Raw genomic sequence first — 26,626 nt, forward strand, 5'->3', positions numbered from 1 at the left:
GCTGTTTGCTTTAGCAGCTCGTAACTGCTTATCTGGTGTTGGTTCAAAGTGAGATTCAAGCCAATGCTAAGCAATGCAGGGCACACCCAGACTGGGCTGCCATCCTATCAGAATCAATCATTTATCGGCAGGTACTTTTACATACGAGGAATTTACTTGCAGTGTCATGTTAAACAAGCAAGGACAATACACGCACACACACAAACCTCAAGAGTAACCAAGACTTGCCTGAACCTGGTTTGTTGACCTTCTGCTGCAAACTGGTTTGTGATCAGCGTACTCTCTACACCTTGGCCATTCTGACAGTTTACCAAAACTTTAGTCATGTCAAGAAGTTCCATGCCTTTTGCCAGCCTCCTTTTGCTCCTTTGTTCATGCGAATTATATTTCTCGTCTTATGTGCTGCTTCACTGTGAGTTTTCTCTTGGCCATTTGGCAGGAAATGACATTGGTTGGTATGTGGGTGTGCTCATTGGCCACTGATTCCCCTGTGTTGCATAACAGCCATTGCTTTAATTGTAATTTGAGTTGTTCTGTCCTTTTCCAGGCTTTCTGCGAGGCTCAGTTTCATTAACTTGTCTAAGTTGTCCCGAACCCCCTTAACTTTTAAATTTATTTGTTGCTGGAAGTTGTGCTCGTAGTTCAAGTGCCTTGCAATACACTTACCAACAATGTTTCACCTTGCTGGTCACACTTCTTGCTGCTTTACCTGCTCTGTCAGTGTTGCTGGCTTTCAGTTTCCCTCTCTGGTGTTTGATAAAAGGTCTCTTGTGTGGCGCATACTCTCAGATGTAATATGGTGGATGTATCATGTAGATTGAGCTGCGTGTGTGTGCATGTATGTGTGCGCAATTTCACACTTTACGAGATGAATTGCAGCAGGTCTGTAATTGCAACAGCAAACAGTTTTCAAGCTGCTGCGTCTTAGGTCGCTTTTCCACTGCCAGGTACCGTGCTTTGAGAAAGTACCAAAAGTACGGAACTTCAAGGTGTTGGTTTTCCACTAGCGCAAAAACTGGTACCAGTTCCAAATAACACCACAGCTCGAAGCGGGGTATTTTATTCTGAATTTGAAAAATCACTGTAGTGTATTATATGCCTGCATGATGTGCAATATTTTATATCAACATTACATGTCATGCACATGCAATTCTAACATCGCTAGTCGGGGTTGTGAGAAATTTATGAACTCCTTTTTTGTTTTATAAATACCCTAGTATTTCTTACCACAAAATAACATCACTATATTTACAACAAAATCACATTGATAGGACAGCACTTTATATGTGTGCTGTCCTAGTATATTAAAATACTTCTAAAATTTCATGCCATCTGGATCTTTTTGTTGTATCTGTTGTTCTGACCAGATTGCATTTTTTTCTTTTTACTTGTTTCCAGAGTTTGTTGCTTTTCAGTTCGTTTTTTTTTTTCTTGTTTGAAGCAGGCTATTTGCATAACCAATCGACAAAGAAAGTGTTTCAAGTCTATCCCCAATGTACCGAGGTACCAAAGTAGTACCCCAGCTGGTTTGGTACTTATGGTACTGGTACTTGACCAGAAGTCAATGGAAAAGCAAAAGTACGGTGCTTGGTGCTGTGGAAACGCTCCCTTACACTGGCCAGTATGGGGAGCATGAGGATCATTGAGGCTACAAGCTCAGTGGGTCATCTTGGGTGTTGGCTCCTAAATGCCTTGTAATCCACCCGATCTCACTACTGTGCTTACAACAATCAGATTCCCTGCAGAAGCCTGGCAGAGGGCCAAGAGGCTTAGGCTCGCCAGTCAGCTGCTCTGCCATTGGATTTGCTCCGCCTCCATATTGTACCTGTTGGTATGTAGTGCACAGCCTGTGTGTCACTTAACTTTAATCAGAAGAGCCCTCAGGATTGGTGGTATATTGCATTTAATAATCTTGATTGGAGCCGTGGATGGGATTCAGTCAGTAGGCTTACATGCCCAACTAAGTCAAACTCCAGTTATAGCTAAACTATGCCGTTCAATCGGACTACTATCCTTGTCCCAGTATATATGCACGGGAAGGGAATCGATTTGTTGATCGAAGTATGTCCAACTCTGCTACAATAGGTGGCAATATGGCTCCTTTAAGCTTGTTAGTACTGGGCTTTTTCCAGTTGACCTATTATGTCACAGGCGTAAAAAAAATAATAACGATGTATGCGTGGACAAATGAAGTGACAAGCTATAACTGCGATCTGGTTAGAAGAACAGATTCAAGATCAGGATAGCATAACAAAATATTTTGTACTATGACAGTACAGTGTTTGATTTTTTTTAAATTATTGCAATATAATTTTATTGTAATACATATTTGGGTGTTCATAATGCAAAAAAAGGGTTCAGCACACATTTCTCATGAACCCTTCTATGTGCGTAACATGAAATATTGGTATTAATATCGCTCATCATCCAGTCTTACTGCAGCCATTTTTTAAACTCTGTATAATTACTTGGCCTCGCATTGGATGAATGGATGTGCTCATTCACCGCTTGTAACAGTTTTTACACCAGTGGAAAACCAACACCTTGAAGCTTCTGGGTCAAAACCCGGGGTGGGGGGGGGGGGGACTGTGGAGCATGCGGAGAGCTCCTGGGCCAGTCTGAGTCCGATTGAACGTGTACATGCAGGAGAAAATCGACTCCCAGTCACATTATCTTGGTGTCTTGGTCAGACTTCCAGAAATTCTATTTGGGTTGATTTTAGTCGGACTTAACACAATAATTAGATTTTCTTAGTGTTCCTGTAAATGAGTTTCTCTGCATCTTTCATCCTCAGGATAGTTTTAAGGTTTAATCTTTTATGGTGCAATTTGCGATCTTATTGGCATATAATAATACTGAAAATATGAAAATTGCATTCTATAGTCAGGATCAGAGGTCTACTATGATTTTACTTTGTCCTTCAGCATTGGCTCTAGTGCTTTTTATGCACTGAACAGGCGTTGCCTGGACACGGCAGTGTGGATGTCGCGGCAGACCGCTGACCTCTGCTTTGCTGCATGTGCGCAGTGCGAGCGTGTTGTTCAAGAGCACATCTGCGAGCTGCGGACGGGCCAGACATCCGCAGCCCTGGGAATGGCGCTCTGCTGGGATACCTATTCGCTGACGACTGCTGGCTGGGCCGTTTCCTGGGGGCTCCGTTGTCCTGCCCCATCGGTCAGACGCATGTGGACAGAATGACGTCAGCGCCTTGTGAATATGCTGCTCTTTGTTGAGTCTGTCTGGGGGAGTGTGCCTGGAGAGCTCCTTTTCATTGTTTTCCCTGGCTTGTGGGCTGCTATCTCAGTTTCCTGTTCATGTACTGAATTCAAGCCTTTTTTTTGTTTTTTAAATAACACTAACCCCATCAAAGGGTTACTATGGTATAGTGCCAAAAGACGGGTGGAAAAACTAATATGCTTTCAGTTCTTTGGAACTGAAAATGCCCTCCCCCTTCCCTCTTTGTTCTTTTGAATAGCTGTTTAAAATCTAAACTCCAGGGTCTCATCTGACGCTTGTTGAGGGAGTTGGCTGGCCCATGGACCTGTGATGTATGAGAATGAACTATTCTCACAGAAGCCCCCTCAAGGGAGGAAGATTAATTCCCCCCCACCTCACCTGACCATTCACTTTTCCCCCCCCCCCCCCTCCTCCCTTTATGAGCCGCTTTTGCCGGCTGCTGTCCCTGGCCCTAGGCCAACATACCTGTTAGTGGAAACTTTGTCGCTGAGATGGTGTGGACGTGCACATCTGTGGAGCATTTCCTCCTGGAGACGGTCTGGCCCCGGCAGCACCTTCGCCTGTCCTCTCGCCCCAATCCAGCCTGATTTTTCTCCCAACAGTTCAGCTTTTGTGGAAAGACTTTCGATTGTTTCGATGGAGGAATCGCTTTCACACAGTAACAGTTGGATACAGTATCATTTCTTCCCATATACTCATTATTATTATAATTTTTTTACACACACTGCACAAGCAGTGGTAAGTCCCTGGTTTAATTCTCGGCTGCTTGTCGGTTTTTTTCAGCAGATGGGGCCCTTGTTTGCACTGCACATGCACTTTAGTATGTAACTGAAAGCACACAACAGCGTGGCACTTGTCGTGCAGCACTTTGCTCTGCTGTTCCTGCAGTGTGCTTACAGTTTGCTGATGTGTAAAATGGATTTGTCTGCCGTAACTGTTCTGCTTGGGTGCTGTAGTATGTTGCAGCTGGTAAAGACGCTGCATGGTGTCTCGGCTCAGTGCCAGGCAGGCTGTATGCTCTGGCAGGTTCCTGTCCCCGTATCCTTTTAAACTACTTTTTAAATGCATTTCAGTGCAGTGTTTTGCACAGGTGCATTGGGAAACTCAGCCCCTTGACTAAAAGGAATCGATCACATCTTGCATTTCTAAGGGTTCATTTTTTTCAGCTGTCCTGTCCAGATATTTATTGTTTTTTGAAGCTGCACATTGGCCTCCACATATTGGGGCTTTAATGCAATGAATAAGTCCTTTTTGTTGTCTTGGAGTTGGTATTTGTATCTGAGAAATCTTTGATCATTTTCCTGTGGTCTCTGAAAGCACCCCAGTCTGCGTGAACAGATCGTGTGATCTTGTGTGTGGGATGTGTGCGGTGATACTGGTTGCTGGCTGAGTGTGGCTTGGCTGAGCCCTCACAGGAATGGAGGGGGGCCTTGCACTCTTCCCCTCCCCCCGCTGCCTTTTTGAGGCTCTGCTTAGGGGAGTGGCCCCTGTTCCGTGTCGCTCTGTGACCTTTAAATGTGTCTGCTGTCCTTCACAGGTATGCGGTCATTGCCTTCGGTTGTGCCAGCTGCCCAAAGATCACGTGCGGCCGGGAGGGCTGTGGCACAGAGTTCTGCTACCACTGCAAACAGCTGTGGCACCCCAACCAAACCTGCGATGCTGCCCGACAGCAGAGGGCCCAGAGCCTGAGGCTGAGGACCGTGCGTTCCTCCTCACTCAGCTATAGTCAGGAGAGCGGGGCGGCAGGTAGCTACTCCTAAAACCTCTGTAAAAACTTGTTAGCAGTTGTGAATCCAAATGGGTCTCCTAAGTGTGTCTCTCATCTGACAGCTGACGACATCAAGCCCTGCCCACGCTGTGCAGCTTATATCATCAAAATGAACGATGGCAGCTGTAACCACATGACCTGTGCCGTGTGTGGCTGTGAGTTCTGCTGGCTCTGCATGAAGGAAATCTCGGATCTGCACTACCTGAGGTGTGGCTGCAGTCGGAGGTCCTTGGGGCCTTTTTCCTATTCCCCTGGTTAGATTGCAGTTTCATCAAGGCCTGTAGCTCTTAGATGCAACTCAGACTGTTTTGCAACCAGCTTATTTGATTTTTTTAAAAATTATTTAATTCTAATCTTTTTTTTGTTTTTTTTTTATTGTCTTTGTTATTCATGAAAGAACTTGAACTTGGTTTCTAAAGTCTTGGGAAATTCCACAGCACTGTTGTTCAAACCAATGCTGTAATTTCCTTCAACGTCAGACATGTAGGAATGCAAGTGGCTCTGCTGGATGTTTTGTGAATTATTTCTTGCCACCCTCAGCCCATCTGGCTGCACCTTCTGGGGCAAGAAGCCCTGGAGTCGCAAAAAGAAGATCCTGTGGCAGTTGGGCACGCTGGTGGGGGCTCCGGTGGGCATCGCGCTGATCGCCGGCATCGCCATCCCCGCAATGATCATCGGCATTCCTGTGTATGTAGGGAGGAAGGTGGGTCACGTGACGCTCGTAAGAGGAGGAATGGCTTTTCTAACAAAGGTAGCCATCTTCTGTACGAATGGCCCCGTCCTCGGCTGCATCGACATGTTCCGGGACTTGTATAACTGAAGATTGATTGCTGTTGTAAACGGCCTGTTATGCCGAGCAGCCAGTTTTCATAGGTCGGACCCAGTCCCTTATTTGGCAAATCTGCTTGTTCTCTGGTAATTGACAGATTCCCTTGAGGACCAGTTTTGAGACTCTTAAAACTTAATATTCCGCATTTAAGAGTTGAATTCTCATCCGCACTCATCAGAATCTAAAATTGTCCTGCTGGAATTTAACATTTCAAATGGATTTAATGCGTTTTTCCCTCTTATCCCACTCATAAACCAGGTGTAACTGGACACTGGATCTGTTGATGGTTATTCCTTTGACCAAGTTATTTCAGTCCACCCAAACACCACTCTGTTTCCTGGCTATTTTGGTGACTGTTTTGACACGGATTTGTCTGCCAGCTCTATTCATTGCCATATGCTGGTCTCTCTCTCTCTCTCTTTCTCTCTCCCTCGCCTCAGATTCATAGTCGCTATGAAGGGAAAGACATTTCTAAGCACAAGAGGAATCTGGTGATTGCCGGTGGCGTGACCCTGTCCGTCATAGTCTCTCCCGTGGTGGCTGCTGTGACAGTCGGTAAGCGTTGTCCTTTTTCCCCCTGGCTGGAGCGGAGATGCCTGTCTATGGAGAATTCCAGTTATTTTTATTTAGTGGATGGTTTTGTCCAAAGCAGTGTACAAGTGAGGCAAATGGCACATTTCTAATTTGCTGTCAGTGTTGACTTGGCGTAAATGCAGCTAGGCTGAGCTTCCAGTGAATACCCTGGTCTAAGCAGTTTTGGAGCAAGAGCTGCACAACAAGAATTAGCCTGATGGGATAGCGGCGTTAAACTCCTTCCAGCTTGAACAAAATCCCTGGCTGTAGTGGGGGACAGTTGTGTTTTACTGTGGGGAAGAGAGGAACATTTATCAGTTTATTCCAGGGCAATTCCTCATACTTGCCAGCAGTTACTGAACTGACTATCTCTGTTTTACCGTTCAGTCAAACGAGGTTTAGTGCATTGGTTAAATAATCGCATATTTATTCCCTTAACGTACAATGGCAGGTTTAGATTAAAAGCAGTTTAAATTATTCGTTATATCTTTTTGGTGCCCCCTTGTGGCTGATTTATGTCATTGCTGCTCTGTTGGCATTCTCTCTGGTCCTGGTCAACGTGTTTCCATTCCTGTCTTTCTGACCTGTGTATCTGTCTCCTGTAGGCATCGGGGTTCCCATCATGTTGGCCTATGTGTATGGCGTGGTGCCAATCTCCCTGTGCCGTAGCGGCGGCTGCGGCGTGTCGGCTGGCAACGGCAAAGGCGTGCGCATTGAGTTTGATGATGAAAACGACATGGCTGCGGGCAGCGGCGGAGCAGTCACAGGTGAGGAAATGGTCTGGGAGGGGGGTGTGTGTGTGTGGGGGGGTGTGGAGTGCAGTGACAACTCATGCATCCCCCTGAGATCTAAGCTTATAACATTCAATATTTCTGGGAGCACTTTTAAAATTCCTAAATGTAAATAAAATGGTAGTTTGCACACTTCAGTGATTTGACATTAAAGGCCCCCCCCCCCTGCACCCCTCAGACACAACCTCGGTGGCAGAGACGCGGAATAACCCCAGCATCAGCGAGGGCAGTGTGGGCGGCCTGACGGGCAGCCTGAGTGCCAGCGGGAGCCACATGGATCGCATCGGTGCCATGAGGGACAACCTGAGCGAGACTGCCAGCACCATGGCGCTCGCTGGGGCCAGCATCACGGGCAGCCTGTCGGGCAGCGCCATGGTCAGCTGCTTCAACAGGTCGGGGCAGCCGACGGCACCTTCTGTCTGTCTGAACGTTTGTGTTGGAGTCACAGAAGTCGGTCTACGGCATCCTACCCTGTAGGAGCTGACACAACTTGACCTAATTTCAATGAAGCAGTTAATGGTGGTTAACAGAGGCTGGTGTGTATTTTGGGAGGACAAAACATGGTCTTGCAAGTCTGACTGCTGTTAAGGAGGCCATGTTGGTTACGCCTGCTCTCCGCTCCCTGCCCCCAGACTGGAGGTACAGGCTGATGTTCAGAAGGAGAGGCACAGCCTGAGCGGGGAATCGGGTACCGTCAGTCTGGGCACGGTCAGTGACAGCGCCAGCACCAAAGCAATGGCTGGGTCCATCCTCAACTCCTACATGCCCCTGGACAGGTACCAACTCGGACCCAATTCCAGTCTGCGTAGAGGCCGCTCCTGCAGCCACATGCCGCGACGTTAATGTGGTGTTTCTCTCCGCTTGTGTGATTTAGGGATGGAACCAGCATGGAGGTTCAAGTCGACATAGAGTCTAAGCCCAGCAAGCAGAGACACCACAGCGGTGGCAGCAGTGTGGAGGATGCCCAGCACTCTACCTGTCCTTCCAAGGTGCCCTCCTCGTCCTGCCCTTCCGGCAAGCAGAGCAAGACCAAGCTACGGCGGAAAGGCGGCTCCCACAGCGGGGAGATGCGTGAGGACATGGAGGCCCAGTTACTGGGGCGACGCCGCACCGACTCCAGCGAGTTTGACCCTCCTTCCCTGAGCGGCAGCCTACCGTCAGTGGCAGAGTCGCACTGCAGCCGCGTCTCCTCCGAACTCAGCTGCTCCGACCCCGAAAGCGCCAAGGGCCCAGGCCGTGGCTCCAGTGACTGCCACCCTCGCTTGGCTGCCGTCAGCCCGTTGCCCGAGGTGGAGCACGACCGCCTAGAAAACGGCCCCTCCCAGGCGCACCCTCAGGCCCTCCCGCCGAGCCCCGAGGTTCCTCCGTTGTGCTTCGTCACTGAGGAGAGTGTCAACCTAATGTGCTCCACAGAGCAGGACCCCGGCACAGGAGAACCTCCGAAAGAGGAGAACAACAACCGGCCTCAGCTGGCCAGCGCTGTGGAAAAACGCCTGCATTCAAACTGAAATCTAAACCTTAAGTGCTGTCTATGGAGGTCGTGCCACTTACTTGCCACTAATCACCCTTGCTTCACCTGTTTGAGGGGCATTTCCTTGGTCAAAGGAGTTACTTTCCAAACCAGCTTAAATTTTTGCAATCTGTTAATTATTCGGTTTAAATGAGTTGATGGGGCATCCATTTACACGTGGGAAGCTTCTTACACTTGAGGAGGCGATGTTGAAATTGGCAGAAGAGAATGCTGGTAACTAGCGTTTTGGCTGCAGATGGGAAGCGTGGTAAGTGAGCATAGAAGGTGTGAGGTGGAGAAGGTGAAGGCACCATTTTGTTCTGGTTATCATGGTGCACATTCTCAATTCAGCAAAAAAGTAATGGGGACCAGACAGTGCTATTTTATGCGAATGATTGTGGTAATTATATTACATTTGTAAAAATGATTTTTATTTATTAACTTTGTTGTGGAGATGATGGATAAAAGGAACCTTCTGTGGAGTAGGATATATGGTATTCATTGAATTGGACAGAGCGCCAGAGGACACTGGGAAGCGGAGCTGGCTGACCAGGTAGCGGTGGGGCAGTGTCCCTTCTTGGTGGGCTCGCATGAATGGATGTAGGACGATAGGGTTTGAGAGCAGAAGACAGCTGGAGAAACAGGACTGATGACCACTGTTCTGGGTTGGAACAAATCAAAAGGGTCCTCGAGCCCTCATTTTGTTAGCTGGAGATTTTCGGTTCAAAGGCAATTTATTCAAGCTGTTGAATTCACCTCTTTCAGTTTTATATATTTGCTGACTCATAGTGCCTTTGAAACCTCTTACATTCGCTGTTCTGTTTTCGGCATAAGATTGATGTGAATGTCTTCCTGACGTTGTTGGGAGAGAGAGAGCTATTCACATACTGTGGTAGACATGGTGAAATAACGACTACAAATTGCCTACCAAAGACCACACTCAGGCTTATGCTCTGTGTTCCTGTTAACCCTTGACGTCTGTTCAGAGAGGAGTTCCTCTGCAGGGTGCATGTGTGCACTCACACCCTCACCATGAGGAACACGTCTGTTGAAGACTCAAGTTCACAGGTCGCCGTTTTTGTACCTGCTTAAAGATACTGCGCAAAGCAACTAAGGAAGGCCTGAGCACCTGCACTCTTAACACTTGTTGTGATGTTTAATTCTGATGTACCACAGTTCTCTAAGCATCTGAGGGTCGGGATTCCCTCCCTAGTCCCTGCTCCCCCCTGATTCCTGTCCATGTTGCCATTCTGGTGCTGCTGAATGACTGGAGTGATGAAAATGCCACAAGCTGCAAGCTGCTTTTTGCCTTTCTTCCTCTCCCATTTCTTTTACTTTGAACACTAGTGCCAGGTATGACTTGTGCAGAACCGCTTATGGTATTTGTATATTTGTTTGCTAATTGCTTTATAATATGCGTGTAAATGCATATCTATAATTAAAGAGCTTTTGTGTATCACTTTGTTGAATAAATCAACATTCATGTTTCAAAAAGGTGAGTTTGTTTGTAATATTAGCGTAAAATGGCAAATGAACAGTCAACGGGTATGACATTAACATTCCAGTTTGGGGTACCACTGCTTGTTCCAAGTTGTAAGATTTAGTCAGTTGGTTACCATTTTCCCAGAGCACTGAAATGGTCAGCCCAGTTTATTAATATGGTGGGGGACACTCGTAAGTTTTGCAACTTCATCATTTTTACATATTGTACAGATCGTAATGCTATTACATGACATGCTGCTTTATTGCTCTAACTACAGGAGATCTTTACCCTGAATTTAGCAAAATACATTCATTCTGAGGGTGGAGTGGGATTTCATACAATGGTTGACAGTTGTACAATAACTGTTCTTGGACATCCTAAAATCTGTACATACATTTAAAATCCTTTAACGCCAGGAACAAAACCTGAGTCGAATAAGATTACTTCCAGTTGAAAGTCACACGCCTAGCAGAGATGCTGCTTTTCCCCAGGGATGCATATATACTGATAGCATTACACTATCAGTAATAATACTGCTATGACACTCTTCACCCTCCCCCATTCCAATTTAAATGAGTATCTTGCACATTTCAGAAACATACTCTTTCCCCAATCAGAGTAAAAGTCACCTGCAAATCCTTTTGTGACCTTTGCCGCATAAGCCTATGAATTTTAGCTGTATTATAACAGGTTAGCTGCTGTTGCCATGGCTCCCTTTATTTTTAAAGATGCATCTTGTGCCGGAGAAGGAAAAGCAAGCGTGCATTGAAGCCATGGTGGAGTGTCGCAGTCCTGCTTCAGGAACTGAAGCGCATTGCGGACCGTTGTCTCCCACTGTGGACAACTGTGTTTTCTGACTTGCTTCCAGTGACAGCCCTTGTATACCACTACATTCAAACAAATGGTCCCAAATGCAGTGTTAGATCCCACTGTAATACTCTGTGCCACTGGTCCCAAAAGCTGTCCCATCATACTGCTCATTCCTGATCCCACTAGTTCTGCCCAGTTCTCTACTGGTCCCAAACTGAGTGCCTTATATACCATATTACCATATATTGCTTTTTTGTTCAGGACAACCGTTCTTTACCCGGTGTTATCTAAAGTCTCATCTTCTAGTAAAAACAAAAGACTTTAGACTTTCTGAAAGGTAAACTCTTAACCCGAACCTGTTAACAAAGTCTTAATGTCTCTAAAGTAAATGAGTGTAGAAACTGGGTATATCACCCTTAATTTAATGGAGAATCCATCCTTGTAAAAAGCTTTTCTTTCACCGTAGAGATTTAAATTAATTTCATTCCTTTCAATACATAATGCAGGTTTTTTTTTACACTGTATATCTGTATTGTTTGCATAGATGTTCCTCTCAGATGCATGCGAGAGGTAGCAGGAAGACGTTAGATGTATTTAGCTGCGAGATCCCGTACGTCGTTCCCCGTGAACTCCTCGCTCTCCACAGCCGACAGATGGTCAAACAGGTGAGTTATTTGCTGCCGTTCGTTTTGGCCCAGAAGCATCAGCACCACCTGGAAAGAGAGAGGATGGCGGTCAGCAGGAAGGTAAAGGAGACACCATGGTTCTGGCTGAAGGATCCTCTTTTAGGATCCATCTTTTAGAGTGAGGCCTGCAGGTGGTGGCGTACCGAGAACCTGTCTGCTGCAGGCAGGTGGCACAGGTGCTGGTAAACCAGGCCGGGGTCCTCCTGCAGCAGGTGCCCGTCGAGTGCCCGTGTGATAAAATGAAAAGTCTCTCCATCCAGCTTATTACTCAGAAAGAGTGGTAGAGTCTCAGGTTTGACACGGCGCAGGAGCTCTGCACAGGCGTTCACATCATCCCTGGAATGCGCTGCGTTCAGGACCTGTCCGAACTCGTAAGCATTGGTGGGTCGGAGCGGAAGGCTGGCCCTCTCAGCGCTGTCGTCAGCTGATGCTTGTCTTGTCTTGCTGTTTGAGGGATCGGCCTCATCGTCACTGTCATTGGTCTGCATGAAGGGGAACCCAGTCATTACACTCGCCTGTTGTTAAAAGTAAAATCTCCGCCATCCCGTGAGGTCTTGTTTCACGCATTTGGTTCCCGATAAATTACATTTATTTAATTTACCAAAAATTCGATATACAGAATAATACAAAACTGGCCTTTAAATAATCATAAAAATGCTGAACGTATTTGATATTTCTGTAAAGTAGTGCTGCACAACTGGCATATAGCAGGAGTAGACAACCCTGATCCTGCAGGTTGCATACCTGCAATCCTGCAGCTTATCTGTCATACCTGATGAGTTACTATCTGCCTGAGATCATGTGTGGTTCGTCAGAGACCCTGCAGCATGAAAACCTGCTCTCCAGGATCAGGGTTGCCTACCTCTGGTATACAGTAACACTCTTACTAGAGAATAATTTCTGTACAAAACAAATTTCACTTTTACTTTGTACAGACTTTAGGCATAATGCCCTTGAAAATAGCTGCAATCCAAAACAATGGTATGTTTATAACACCACTGCTGCCTCATTACAGCTGGGAGTTAAACTGCGGCTGATGGACGTGCACGTCTCTCGTTCACCTCTCTGATGGTGATGTTCTTCCTAGGCTTGTCCGGAGAGCTGGCCACCAGTGTCTGCCTCAGCAGTACCGTCACCTCCTGCAGCTCTTGCTCAGCTTCCTGCACGTTGGGGTCCAGGCGCAGCACCTCCTGCAGGTCAGAACTGCATGCCAGGTAGTTCTGGGCATGCACACAACAATGGGGGTCATGTAAGCACTGCCAGCTTTCAAGAGCAGTGTTTCCCAACCGGATCTTTGGGGACCCCCAGAGATGCGCTGGGAGGAAGTAAAAAATGTGGATTGTCTGGCAGGGATCTGGGAGGGAGCAAAAACGTGGGGAGGGGTCTTTGATGACCGGGTTGGGAAACACTGTTTAGAGAAAACCAGGGTAAGGCGGGGTGCCCACTGGCTATACCCACCTCCAAGCCTTTGTAGGCCATCGCCCGTCTGTAATAGGCTTTCTTATTGGAGGGCTCAAGCTGCAGGGTGGAGTCGCAGTCCTGCCTGGCCTCTGCAAAGCGCTCTAGTTTCAGGTAGCACAAGGCCCTGGAATCACAACGCAGACGCCTCGTCCATTACTGCAGTAATGTGTGGCTCTCACTGCATCCTACTTGCTTCTACAGGATGATACCAATTATATATAAAATTAAGACATGTCATGCTTAGGTTTACTCTTCATCTTAATATAAGCCTTACATTTACACTGTTGTCTCGTTTGATAGTTAACAGATAACTAAAACCTTTGAATAAGGACGCAAACCTGCATGCTGAACTCGTCTTAGTCCTTGTGAAGGTCCTAATTGCCGGCTGACTTGTTTCTGCTTCATTTTAGAACCACGTTTAAAATTACGGTCAAATACCCTTCATATTGAAAAATATACATCACATACATTCTGGCGTATTTAGATCTATTTAGCTCTTGCAGATCAATTTACTTCAAGGTCAGTGGTGCAAAATATTCTACTACAGACAGTTGTTGTTTACATTTACAAATGCTCCTCTACTTACGAATGAGATACGTTCCGAACGGCCGTTCGTAATTTGAAATGTTCGTAAGTCGTTATAATTTTAAGGGTATACGCAAGTACTAAGAACTAGGATGCTGGGAGTCCGCACGCGACGCTGCTGTGCGGCGGGAGTAGCGGCCAGAAGTCGTACTAGGTGGAATTGGCGCGCAGAAAAAAAAAATTGATGTTGTGGACAGGAAACGGGAACCCATATGTCTGAAAGTTCGTAAGTAGAGGAGCGTCTGTACTTTTATATTGTCCATTTTTACTTTATCTTTTTATTGGTACTCAACAATGTAAGTTGAATACCTATTTAAAAAATAAAGAAAATAAATTATAGTAGAATTCCACATATAAAACTGATGTACTCATTTTTTGTAGAAGTAGATTTTTAGCACTTCAGACTGAGAGCCTCCCAGGATGTGGCAATAACAGCCACCTGTCACGTTACTGACGTTTCCAAGGGGATTTTCACACTGAACATCACCTCGCACAGCTTCTGAGAGAGCGAATAATCAACAGGAGCTTATGGCCTGCAGCTCCTTAAATGTCACACATTTTAAATCTGCTCAGTGACCCGCTGGGCAGGGACCGTCCATATTGGACACCGGTTCTTTCTGAGGCACTTTCTGCCGCTGGGCACAGTGTTGCAACACAGCTGGAATATTTAGTTTTGGATTCAATGGTTACAAAGTCGGAAGAGACAATGGGAGAGTAGTTGCACAGGCATGTCGTGTCATATGACCCGTCCTTACAAGCCACATGTTCGTCAGACTGCTGCTGTGGTTTCTAGCCTCGGGGCAGGGCCCGCACACAGAACCACACACGTAAAGGGCCCAGTGACTCACTGAGCCAGCGTCTCCAGCTGCCCCTTCCTTTCCGCTGACACCGTACTCTACTGCTGCCACAAACGTGCAGAGAAGCTGAAACTCCCGGACGGCAAACTGCATTGCGTCTCAGTGGGATGGCGATATTAGGACGCATGGCGTGAAAGCGAACTTCAACAGCCAATCCCATGAGTCTTTCGCTCCGGTCGGCTGCAGTGCACACTCACCTGTTGGTGTAAATAGCACACTCTTCGGGTTTTAGCGCGAGGCATTCGCTGTACTTCTCCAGGGCCTTCTGAAACTGCCCTTTCTTCACAAAGTTATTCCCCTCTTCCTTCAAGGCTGAAAAGCGAGCTTCTGCTCTCTTAGCTGAGGAGGGAACAGCACAAACAGCGAGGCATTAAATGGATCACACAGCCATGACATTCTTAGCAGCTCTCACATAGCACCAGTCCTGAATCCACTGTCTGACATTTCTGTTGATTGCCGCAGGTGTGTATTTGATTGATGACATGCCAGGCAGTATCTGGGCCTGCCTCTCTATTCTGGCTGTTACAGGCACGCCCAGACCTTGAATTCATTCAAGCTGACATTCATATTCTATCTATTTTTCATCTATTCTTTCTTTTCTATTCTATCCATCCATGTTGTGCGACTGCAGGCTCACAGCGAGGCCTATCCCAAGAAGAACATGGTGGGCATCACTCTGGGGGGATGCTAGTCTATTACAGAGCCACTTAGTTATTAAAAAAAAATCCAGGCACCCAGTTCTTTAAGATGGACCAAACTCTTAACTACTCTTAACTACTCTTAAGTGTAATATTCTTCATCTCCTTTAGAAGGTCCTCAGTACTTTAATGAAAGTGAGATATCTCTAAAGGAGAATTTGCTCACTACGCCAGCAGACCCAGAGTAGAGCTGCCAGGAGGAGTCTCTAACTATGTGATACTGCTCACAGACCCATTTTTGTGCCACAGTGGGCCCGCTGGTGGGAGGCAGATATACCTACCAGCTCCCTCTGCCGCCCGGGCAGCTCGGGCCTCTGCGAGCTCTGCGCTGCGGGGCTCCTCATGCCGGTGTTGCTGGGCCGACAGCGGCACCAGTGGGATGTCCGGAAGCTTCTCCCGCCAGTCAGGACCATCCTGCTCGATCAACAACTTGGTGATCCTTTCAAAAACAAAAACAGGATCGTAAACAGGCCTCATCATCGGGTCACACCGTTTCTGCTGCGTCAGATCAATTACAAAGCGGTACAGGCTGTCCTGTGCCCTGATCCTTATTTTAGCCCTCTCTTATAGGACAAGTAATTCTGCCTGATGTCAGCCAGTGTGCGCGGAGCTGATGATCTGAGCCACCACAGGTTAACGGGACCAGGATCTAGGTGGACAAAATCTACAGTGCCAGGGTCAGCCCCTCCCACACCGAAGGGCTCTGTGCTGCACCGTACCTATGGATGCTATCGTGGGCGGCCTGCACCCCTACGTCGATCTGCAGCACGGTCTTGTAGTCCACGTAGGCCTTGTGGTAGCGTTCCAGCGACTCGTAGGCCATGGCGCGACGAAGCAGTGGCTTCAGGGTGAAGGGCTGCAGCTCCAGGGCTCTGGTGTAAATAGAATAAGCGTCTGGGTTCAGACCCACGTCCAGAACGTGCCCCAGCCTCTTAAGCCTCCTGTCCATTCATGCGAACCCCTGAGTGCGTGTGTCAGTTTCAGTTCAGACAGCTAGTAGAGGCAAAGCTCAAGGAAGTAATCCTGAGGACAATTACAAACGTTACACTACTACAACGTTACACTACTACAATACAATATTTATTGTGAACCTCGTCTTACATACTTTTTAAAGGTTAAAGGTGTACATCAATATTTGACTGAATATATTTTACTAGTTCACATTATGAGATTCGGATTAAATTCATGAATTATTATTGGCTCCAGGACAATATAAAGAATGAATGCAACGATATCATTAAGGACATAGCATGTTTTTGCATAATCACTATTACGCAGCAGGCAGACTGAGACCCCAGTCTCCACGTTACGGTTATCTGCCCTTCCTGCTTATGTGTGCCTGCATCTGCCCACTGGGTTCCTGGGGCTCCGGATCCTTCTTGCTGCCTCATTTCTTCCCTGCTCCGAGTGCTGAGTAAATCCCCCGTGACCATGCTGATAGGTCTGGCTGTTCCAGCAGATATTACCTTGGTCCATTAGCCTCTTAAAACTACAGAACGTATCTTGGCGGTAGCCTCACGGGTATGTTGGCCTTTACCTGGTGCAGTCCTGGATGCAGTCTGCGCTGTTCCCATCTTTCAAGTAGCAGGCCGCTCTGTTTGAGTACAGAATACTGAGGTCCTCAGGGCTGTCGATACCTTCGAGACACACCAAAGCATACAATGTTCAGCTGCTGGGAACTGCGCAGTACCTGCTTGGTTGATGCTACAGTACAGAGCTGCTCAAAGGCCAAGCCCTGCTGATTTTACAACCTTCCTTTACCTGTGAGCCAGGTGTGAAGCCTCTGGCCAATCAGAATCTGTAATTACTAAACTAACTGCCTGGGAGAACTGAAAACACGGCCTGGATTTGGAATGAAGAGATTTTGAACCAGTCAAAAGTTTACTTACACTGCTCAAAACCTGTTTGAAGATCTGCACTAAATTGTACATACTTGGCTATTATCTGAAGTGGAATTTAGTCTGGACTGATATGTAAATAAGTGGAAATGTTTGGGTCCAACCAATGCTTATTAGTAAGCCAATGAGAGGGTGACCTCTCTGCATTTGTAGTTCCCTTTGTCAATATTGGAAAAGGCAGTGTCATGGTCCAGGCCTGATTTCTGATGACTAAATCCATGGCAATCTGAACCGGCATGGCTATCACCATTAAAACAGGACTGATCACACATACTGCACATCTACATACTTTATGTACCTGCTGGTATGCCACATCTGTTTATTTATTTACACATCTTTTTTTAGCCTAATTGGTTATTTTTATTTCTATTTATTGTATCCTTCTCACCCTCACTGCTCTACAAAAAAAGTTCCCTCTTTTTGACCCAAAACACAGCTCCAATCTTTGACAGAACTATCTAAGGCAGAAGGCCTGTCCTGAACAGTCTCCAGATCTCAGTCCCATATGACTTGACAGAAGAGTCAAAGCAAAGCGATCCCCAAGCGCTGGACAGAAGAGCACAGAAGTTTTGTGATAGACTTTTTTTTCATTTTGAAGTATTAACAGAATATATTATGTATAACACTGTGATAAAATCGAGTTTCCTAATGAACTCAAACCTTTAATTGGTGCTGTACCTAACTACAAAACTCCAAGATAACTGTGTTGTTAAATTATTGTAGCCACATTTCTCAAAATAAATAAATAATGAATATATTCATAAAACTGAAAGCAGAAGTAATGAGTGGTATTAGGCTCTGGCTGGGATGTGCCTTTCTGGCTGGGATGTGCCTTCTGGCTGGAATGTGCCTTTCTGGCTGGAATGTGCCTTTCTGGCTGGGATGTGCCTTCTGGCTGGAATGTGCCTTTCTGGCTGGGATGTGCCTTTCTGGTTTGGGGACATAGTTCAGTTTCTGAGAGGGTGACAAACACCATGAACCCTTTGTCTGTTCCTCCCCCCATGTCAAGTCACTCAGTCCATTGACTGTGTCTATTAAATTCTTACTTCCTCTTTGATTCAAACACAAACATCTGTCTAGTAACTAATAATTAGTGAAAACAATGAATATGTTTGCTCAATACAGAACTGATGAACGAATGTGCTTAAAAACATCATTTTCACTTTTATTTTCTTTTACTAAATTAACAGAGTTCTTGGATACCAGACATTACCACCAAAGATCTGTTACACTAATGTTAACCGTAATTTTCTACAATTGATTTTGTGGCTGAATATTTAGCAGAAATCAATGTCCTCCTCTATACATCAATGTCCTCCTCAATACATCCCGTTTCAGTTGCTGTCAGGTCAAAAAGCTTCTATGGTCACTTGAAAATTGGAATAAAGTGACAAAAATGACCAAAGTCACTCCACTACACCTGAGTATTCTGGGAAACTATCTGTGGTTGTGAAAATTAATTCTGCTTCTTTCTATTTGTTGTGAAGCAGCATCATGGTTGGGTATTAAAACTCACCACTGTCTGTAATAGAATTATGCAATTAGAATTAAAGATAAATTTTAATCCTGTCAGTTCTGTCGATATTTTCAGAACAAAAGAAGATTCAGATACCTGTTGCTCAATGTTATCAGTACTGCGCTGATATCTGGTCTAAGACACTGGTGTTCATGCTCCTGATTAAATCTGCCAGTTGAATCACTGGTGAGTCAGGCTGTTTGTTCTATCCAATCGCCTTCCACTTTCTGAAGTCGGCAAGAGGAGGGCCTGATGGGCTTGGCAGTATTATCTAAGGCCTGAAAGATTTACAGGCCTAATTATTGGGGGCCAAGTGCAGCTCTGAAATTTAATTTCACAGTGAATGGTCAGAAGTCACATGACTTTAAGACCTGATCTGAATAAGGTATCTGTTGAGGAACTGATACAAAACAGGGTACTGCTAAGAGGCAGATTAACACAGAAAAAAAACACCACGATTTTTTCCCCACACATGCCCTTGTTTTATGAAGCTCCCATTCTTCATTATTGCCCTGTTCATACTCATCACCATTCGAAATGGGCTGTATATTCAAGCGTCCTACTCAGCACAGCTCGCCGGCAGCCAGAGCAGGCCTCTAACAGCGGCATATTGACAATCCAAAGCTACGCGTCGACCAATGAATGATGACTTAATGGCACATTTACGACTACAATTTACTACGGCCACAATAGCGACACGGGCAAAACTATTATTGAATATGATCCAAAGTGGTAAAGGATGTAGCAAATTCAACTATATATAAAAAATACCAACAGGAAGAAATAGTTTTTTGGTGTATTTTACCACTCCTGGCACTATCTTAAAAAATGACAATATGCAAAGTGTGACTGTTTTAACAGCTTCATTGTTTTAAGTTCTGGGTTTTAGGCATATATGTCATATATACACAACCAGCGAATGACTAGTGTAAATACTGAGCTGTGTATAATATCTGTTTGTTTATCTTCAACAAACTACCTTTGTGGCCACACCCGACGCAGGTGCACAGCCAACCAGTGACGTACGGGTACTGCTTACACACCCAGCAAACCTTTTTCTCCTTTTGTCCCGTCATTATGTAAAAGCAAACAACATCCCCCGTGACCCAGACCAGGATAAACAGCTGGACGACGGATGGAAAGAATGCAGCATCTGCTGCAGACTGCAGCAGTTTAAATCCTGTCACAGGGATCCCTTGTCATCAGGCAATTGTTTCTGATTGGTCAGTGATCTAGCGCATCAGAGATGGGTGCTTGGAAACAGATGCTTCCCGGCCTCAAATCCCCAGAAGTAAACAAAAAAAATGCTAATTATGCTAACCAAAGTATCCCCACAACATCAAATTTATACGAATATGGTGCGTGAGGAAAGAGGAAGACACTGTGGTCAACAGAGAGCACTTTCTGACGTTACCAAAGAGCTTACAGAGATCCTTCCTTATATGACTGAACTTGGTTTCATATCTTATTTTCCCAGCTCATTATAAAGCCGTCCTTTCTCTTGATCTTTGCTTTGCATGTAGTTCTTTGCTGGATTTGTTTATTACGCATCAGCTGAATTATGTGACACCTTGAAAAAGCCTTGAAATGATTAGGCCCCGCTGTTTAAAAAAAACATATATAATACTGCTATACTTATAACTAGTCTGTTGATGAGAGAAAAAAAATGGAAAATAATAAATGGTTGGTTTTTGCTGTACCTAACAGTTCATAATGGAAAAAAGAGACTGAACGTTTCAGGAGTTTACCAGCTTTTGCTCTGTAATTCTCAACACTTCCAGCATTGTTCTTTCTTTTAAGTTATATTTTAAACATCAAAAAGGAGAATTATTTTCTTCTTTTAAAAGGCAAAATAAAATGAAGAATCCTACCTGCATCTATGCAGCCAGCAATGGCTTGTGAGTATTTTTCAAGTGCATCCCCAAACTGTCCATTTTTGAAGAGCTGGTTCCCTTCATTCTTAAGCCGGGCCAGAGGGGGGGGGAGGGCCCCGCAGGGGGCGTCGAGCCGGCTGCCGGTTCCGCTGGCGGCGGTATTATCAGCAGAGCTGTTGTGGCGGCCAGTCTGATCTGCCGTGCCGCTCCCGGAGGCCTGAGCTCCATTGGGGAGCTTCTTCTCGTGGGCCTCCTGCGTCCTGCACTGATCCAAGCTGCCTCTTTTACCCCTCCGACGTGTTCCGTGTGTGTCGGCTTCACCCTGGGGGGCCCCCTCCGCTCTGCCGGCCGTCTTTTTCTGTGCGTTCCCCATGTCTCCCCTCTCGGCAGGAGCCGCAGCGCTCTCCCCACTCACGCAGAGGCCGGGTTTAGCTGGAGGAGCAGCGGGGGGAGGACACACCCACCGGCAGAGTCAGCGGTTACATCACACTGGGGAAGAGGGGGGAGGGGCTCCACACTGAGGACTTCTGGGAAAGCATACCAACAGCTACCAACAGCTTGTGGCTAGGGAGGGAACACTGGCCGGTTTTAAAAATAAAAATAACATGAACTTCCTTGCGTGTTGTGACAGGAAAGTCAGCCTGCATGCAGCTAAGAAACACCTGACAGCCCTGTGGCAGCTGAAGCGGCCATCGGCCTGCCTGATCTTTTCCGGTGGATTAGCAGTCTAGCAAATCCTTTATCAAGCGCTTACTGCAACGTTGGGGCTGATTAACCCATTCAGGCCCTGCAGTAGCTCAGCTCCCCTCGGAAACAAATGCTTCTCTTGGAAAGCGTCGTCTGACATTTCTGCAGTGCTAGTATAATAATAATGCTATTATCTGGGGTCACTGCATAAAGCCTTTTGGTTTCATTCTGACGTCAGATTAGATTGAGCTCATTACTCACAAGAACACAAGCTGTTGAACCCTTTCTTTGCCCTATTTTTAGCGCCACTGGATATACAGTAACACAATTATAACACACTATAATGTTAAACTTATAGCACCCAAGTTGTAGCTCTCACGTGTCTGTTAATCACTTGGATTCCAGAAAGAACCGGTATGGCTGTTTTCACAATCGATCATCGCCCGGGACACTTATTAACGTGCCCTCGTTTACACACTCCTGCTGCATGCCCGTAAAAGCTGACAAAGGTCCAAGGTGAGATGTAAGCACTGAAAGCCAGTATGCGCCATATTATGTGTGTATGCTCCAAGCAGCCTGAGGTCTCAGGAACCGTGTCGGGTGACATGATGGCAGGTGAGAAATGATGCAATTACTGGGGGTGCTGAGGTGTGCAGGGCGGACACGGCGGGAGACTGCTCACCCCGCAGCTCCTCGTCTTCCACTTCCTCGATGAGGATCTTCCTGCCCTTACTCTGACTCTCCTGTGCACATTCACGCAGTTTTTTTTCCACTTCCTGAATCATTTTCTGCATTCAAGACACACAGTTAAAAAACACTTAGGTTATCAAACGATGTCACTGTAGCACAATTCATCATCGCCACATAAGCAGTTTTTGCGAATTAATTTTGTATTTATTTGGTAGCTACAGATAAAGAGCAATGCTACAATATAGGATTAAAACAAATTATGTAATTGCCTACATCTGAAATAAATGTTTCTCAAGATTAGATGCCCTTTAATCATTACCTCTACCTGTTCACAGTATCCTAAATTAAAGAGTGGACCACACTAAATACAGATTTAGTTTATTTATTAAGCAGCTGAAGTATAAAGTATAAGACCCCACAACATTGCACAGGATAACTGGTTTGAAGATGGATGATGTACAAGGAACTACATGACTTTTTAAATTCTTGACCTGTATGGCCATCTAGTGGAGAAACGCAAGTACTGCACATTTTAAAAAATAGCTGACAGAGTGACTGAACTGGGTGAATTTAGAATTTAGTGATCAGTGGTCATTGTTGACACACCACAGCACACAGTGCACAACAATGAAATGTGTCCTCTGCATTTGACCCATATGTGACATCGTGACATAGCAGGGGGCAGCTAATTCAGCGCCCGGGGAGCAGTGCTTGGGGGTGGTATCTTGCTCAGGGTACCTCAGTGGTCGAGGATTCGAACCAACAATCTTTCAATTACAAGTGCGCTTCCCTAACCACTAAGCCACCACTGCCCAATAACACACAGATGCCACCCAGCCAAGGATGGTAGCCAGATTTCTGAGTTTAATCTTCGAGTGGTGCCAAGAAGGTCAGCCAAACAGCATTACACATCACACTGTTTCTGGAACCGTATCGCATGCAGACCTACAGTATGCTAAACGTTAAATGCACCTTCGCAGACGCATTCTCCGGTTCCTCTCGCAGCACGTTGCCTAAGTCATCAGCGGCCACCTTCAGATTACCCAGCTGTTTCTGCACAGTTGCACGACGTAGCAGAGCTGGGGAAACAGGTCAAGTCGCAGTCTGGTCAATACGGGTGACAGTGAGTGATGTCTGTCCGAGCTGGCTGGTCTTCCCTGGGCACCGCAGTCAGTTACAGAGTTTGCCCGCATTTTGCTGCCTACGGCCTCTGCGTACGTCGTGCTCAGGGCTACCGCAGAACAGAGGCCGGTGATCTCTGAGCAGCACCTTTCACGTTCCCTGGCTCCAGCTCCAGAGCTCTCTCACAGTCGCCGAGGGCGGCGTGCCACAGCTGCAGCTTGATCTCAGCCTGGGCCCTGTTGTTGTAGGCAGCTGCTGTTGGCATTGCTGATACACTTCTGGAGGGACGGAATCACAGACCATGAGCAGCTAAACTCATCGCTTCATCTCTGATAATACCTTCGAAATCCATCCAACTGCTTTTCCAGTATGGGGTTGTGGACAGGATGCCAGGTCACCACAGGGTACATATACACACAGGCTACAGGTAATATAGATGTGCCAATCAGCCTGACTGTATATTTTAGACTGAGGCAGGAAACCCTCAGACACACAAGGAACTCCACCTACACTCAGCTGAGGGAACTGAACTTAAAATCTTTGAGGCACTGTAACCTCACACCTACAAGAATGTGGGTTTAAATTGCACCCCCCCATGTGTTTGTGGAGTTTGTATTCTCTGTGTCATGTGGGTTTCCTCCAGGTACTTCGCATTCCTCCTGCACTCCAAAGGCATTATGATCAATCCTCTAAATTGCCACCAGTGTGTGAGTGTTTACCCTGTGGTGGACTGAAATTCCATCCAGGGTGTCCCCTGTCTTGTGCTCTACGCTGCCTCACATAGACTCCAGGCTCACCACAACCCTGTAGCTAGTAACGCAGTTTCAGGAAGATCAGTCGCTTAATGATCCTCACCTCGTATAATACGCCACAGCCTCATCATAGTCGTTAGCCTTGAATGCCTCGTTCCCTTTCTCTCTCTCCCTGCTTGCCAGGACGGCTCTCTCTTTTTCAGTCAGGCCTGAAAATGTTTCCTTTTTTAGTTCATTTCATGACTAAATTGCATGATAACTATAACAATATAAGAAAAACATGCGACCTGCTGTGTCCAGTTTCCGGTTGATTTTTGGAAGGCACTGGTTGATGATGACTGGAAAATCCTTCCCCTTATTGCTCCCATCAGTTTTTGAGCATTCTTTTTCGATGTCAAACCTTTAACACAAAAAGATGAAAGTGGAAAAAAAAACTTTCCTTTTCCATTCACTATCTGAAACAGAATGTGTGATGTATTTCACAATATTGCTCTATACCATAATTCGTTTAAAAATTATTTTATGATTATGAAGGATATTAACTCACTTATCCCACTCTCGGTAATCCCTAGGAAGAGCAGACTTCCTCTTGGTTTCAGTTCTACTTGGAACTGAATTCTGCCAATGAGAATTTCCATTAAGGAAAAATCAATAAACCATTATGTAATTCTTTTTTCTTTCTTTTCACAAAATGTTACACTCTTACCATTCTTTACATTTCTCACACTCTCCTCAGACATATATTTACCTGCTTCTGAGAAATTAAGGAGTTGGAGCCTCTGACTGGGGGCAGATCTTCCACGTCATACAAAGGAGACACCTCCCTAAGTTCTGCCTCAGTCCTCTTAACCTCGGTCTCCCAGCTCTGTCCGAAAAGGAGTATCATAAGGACATTCATCAGGGCGACCGCAAAAGCCAGTCGGCCCCTGAGCCTAGAAGAATGGCTTGTTCTGCTCTACCTTCAGCTCCTCTGAGATCTGGCTCCACTCGTCGAAGGAGAAATCGGCCGCTGTAGCCGGGGCTCGCTCCTTACGCAGAGCCCGGCTTTTAGGGTTCAGCTTCTCAATGCGCTTCTCGCAAAACTCTGTAAGGTGTGGATACACACCCTCCTCTCCAGACCTATTGTGCAAAAAAAAAGCAACAATACTGCTTACTCACTTCTTTATTGCATGTGTACTCTTATCTATAGCCTGTCTAGTATGCCTGTTATTCTGTAGTCCTATACTGTACTTGGAGATGGACAGCGAATTTCACTTCTTTTTAAAATATCATACGGTATTTAACAAAGTAGAACTTAATTTGTATGCTGACAAAAATTCTGATAGATGTTCTCTCATGTCAGTGTACGTGTACACAGCTGTTGATGACAATACAGTACCATGAACCTTGAACCTTGAGATGAAGGGAGTCACATGCTGTGAGCAGTTCGTGAAGGTCGACACATTTTGACGGGTAAAAACACTTAGGTACCCAGCAGTTTAGGAATGCTACTTATCAAAGTTTTTCCCTCCTCAAGGGTATGTGTCTGTGGAAGGGGGGTGGATACTGACATACAGTACACATATTAAACGTGGAAATGCAATTAACCACTTCAAATTTACATTTGCGTTAGCTGAAACAAGTTTTGCAACAATTTAATAAAATAACGGTACTCCACACTTATTTATACGATGGCACGATGTTTTCTTACCTCAACACTTCCACGATCTTTTCCAAATAGCGGAGGTCCGAGCAGTTCTGGATGTAATCATAATCAAGATGCTCCACCGGGACTTTGCCATGGACTCTCTCGCCTGGTGTCAGCAGCGACGAAACCATCTCTACACTCATCGCGGTGCTGCGATTGTAATATTATACGTTGTTATATACGTTATAATGAAATATCTTGTCAAATGCGTATGAAGTAAACAACAAACATCACCAGAAAAAAATAACATCTTTCTAGGGTGAGAACATTGGATAAATTCCCTACAGTACTTCAACTAGCTATATAAACTAAATCAGTACGCCAAGAAAAACACAAATTATGGGTATTATGGAGAAAGCATTTAAGGCCGCATTAATCGGCCAGGCAAATGGTACGGTACCTATAGCTTGGATTCATAATCCATCCAGCCCGCGAACAACGGAGCTCTGTCTCCAATATAATCTGACTTACCTCGTATGTATTTTAAATAAGTCATAAACGTTTTCCTGCTAAGGACATGAAGTTGTAGTAAGCTATAACTTAACTAGGTACCTTTTTCGATTTCAGCTGAGCGCCGTCTGCTTTGGTAAACGTCGCGTCCCGTTGCTATGGAGACCGGCGCTTATTTCCCCCGAATGTTGTGAAGTGATATTTTCACATGGTCCAGAAGAAGAAATAGAACAGCATGGAGAGGAAACAGAAAATATGAATTCCATATAATGAAAATTAATTTTACTTTAACTTTACAGGGCTATGTGAATTCGATGCAATTGTTCGACAGCTGGTTCTGAGATTAATGAAATTTAAGTAACATTTGACAATAAATCAATATGAATTGTAAAATTAATACACTATGACATTATTCCAGAAAACACAGCTAGACACTAACTGCATTAACTGTAATACAAATAAAAATAAAACATAAGAATCGATATTAAACAGAGTAAAGTTAATACTGGATTGGCGTCTCGTATTACCCTTGCAAACCTAAATGGGCGGCATGTTTCACTCAGCAAAAACATTTTAAATGAAATATTTCTCATTTTAATAAAAAACAAAAAACAACATTATGCTTTCTAAAGCGATGTAACAGATTCAGCAGCAGTGACTGA

The 26,626-nt window shown here is 45.5% G+C and overlaps 2 protein-coding genes across 2 annotated transcripts in view; one reads left to right on the forward strand and one right to left on the reverse strand.

The window, feature by feature from the left end:
• LOC111845891 (E3 ubiquitin-protein ligase RNF19A) overlaps window positions 1-10,202 on the forward strand; it is a 28,966-nt gene extending 18,764 nt beyond the window's left edge. Inside the window, 9 exon segments of the mRNA XM_023815592.2 lie at window positions 4,775-4,983; window positions 5,068-5,212; window positions 5,546-5,708; window positions 6,275-6,389; window positions 7,013-7,174; window positions 7,377-7,590; window positions 7,831-7,974; window positions 8,073-8,682; window positions 8,684-10,202. Coding sequence (XP_023671360.1) covers window positions 4,775-4,983; window positions 5,068-5,212; window positions 5,546-5,708; window positions 6,275-6,389; window positions 7,013-7,174; window positions 7,377-7,590; window positions 7,831-7,974; window positions 8,073-8,682; window positions 8,684-8,713 — 1,792 coding nt within the window. The 3' untranslated portion in view covers window positions 8,714-10,202.
• A 138-nt stretch (window positions 10,203-10,340) lies between these two features.
• Window positions 10,341-26,599, reverse strand: LOC111845880 (sperm-associated antigen 1). The gene is made up of 20 exons (XM_023815582.2): window positions 26,492-26,599; window positions 26,067-26,135; window positions 25,518-25,664; window positions 24,787-24,946; window positions 24,576-24,692; window positions 24,375-24,445; window positions 24,115-24,227; window positions 23,931-24,036; window positions 23,223-23,353; window positions 22,926-23,032; window positions 21,946-22,051; window positions 20,574-21,008; window positions 16,826-16,925; window positions 16,008-16,160; window positions 15,570-15,727; window positions 14,788-14,929; window positions 13,146-13,272; window positions 12,749-12,907; window positions 11,831-12,169; window positions 10,341-11,714 (listed from the first exon to the last, which is right to left on the reverse strand). Exons 3-20 carry the CDS (start codon window positions 25,655-25,657, stop codon window positions 11,586-11,588), a joined length of 2,793 nt encoding a protein of 930 aa, XP_023671350.2. The 5' UTR covers window positions 25,658-25,664; window positions 26,067-26,135; window positions 26,492-26,599; the 3' UTR covers window positions 10,341-11,585.
• Between the last annotated feature and the right edge of the window lie 27 nt (window positions 26,600-26,626).

The sequence above is a fragment of the Paramormyrops kingsleyae genome, chromosome 9 (genome assembly GCF_048594095.1).
Source record: "Paramormyrops kingsleyae isolate MSU_618 chromosome 9, PKINGS_0.4, whole genome shotgun sequence".
In the NCBI taxonomy this organism is placed as follows: domain Eukaryota; kingdom Metazoa; phylum Chordata; class Actinopteri; order Osteoglossiformes; family Mormyridae; genus Paramormyrops; species Paramormyrops kingsleyae.

Excerpts from the sequence above, each read along its gene's own strand:
- LOC111845880 (XM_023815582.2), bottom strand. The coding sequence starts at position 25,657 with ATGAGTGTAGAGATGGTTTCGTCGCTGCTGACACCAGGCGAGAGAGTC. Across the intron at positions 24,228-24,374 it reads GATTACCGAGAGTGGGATAA|GTTTGACATCGAAAAAGAAT; the intron begins GTGAGTTAATAT and ends TTTGTGTTAAAG. Across the intron at positions 12,908-13,145 it reads TGGCCTACAAAGGCTTGGAG|AACTACCTGGCATGCAGTTC; the intron begins GTGGGTATAGCC and ends GTGCATGCCCAG.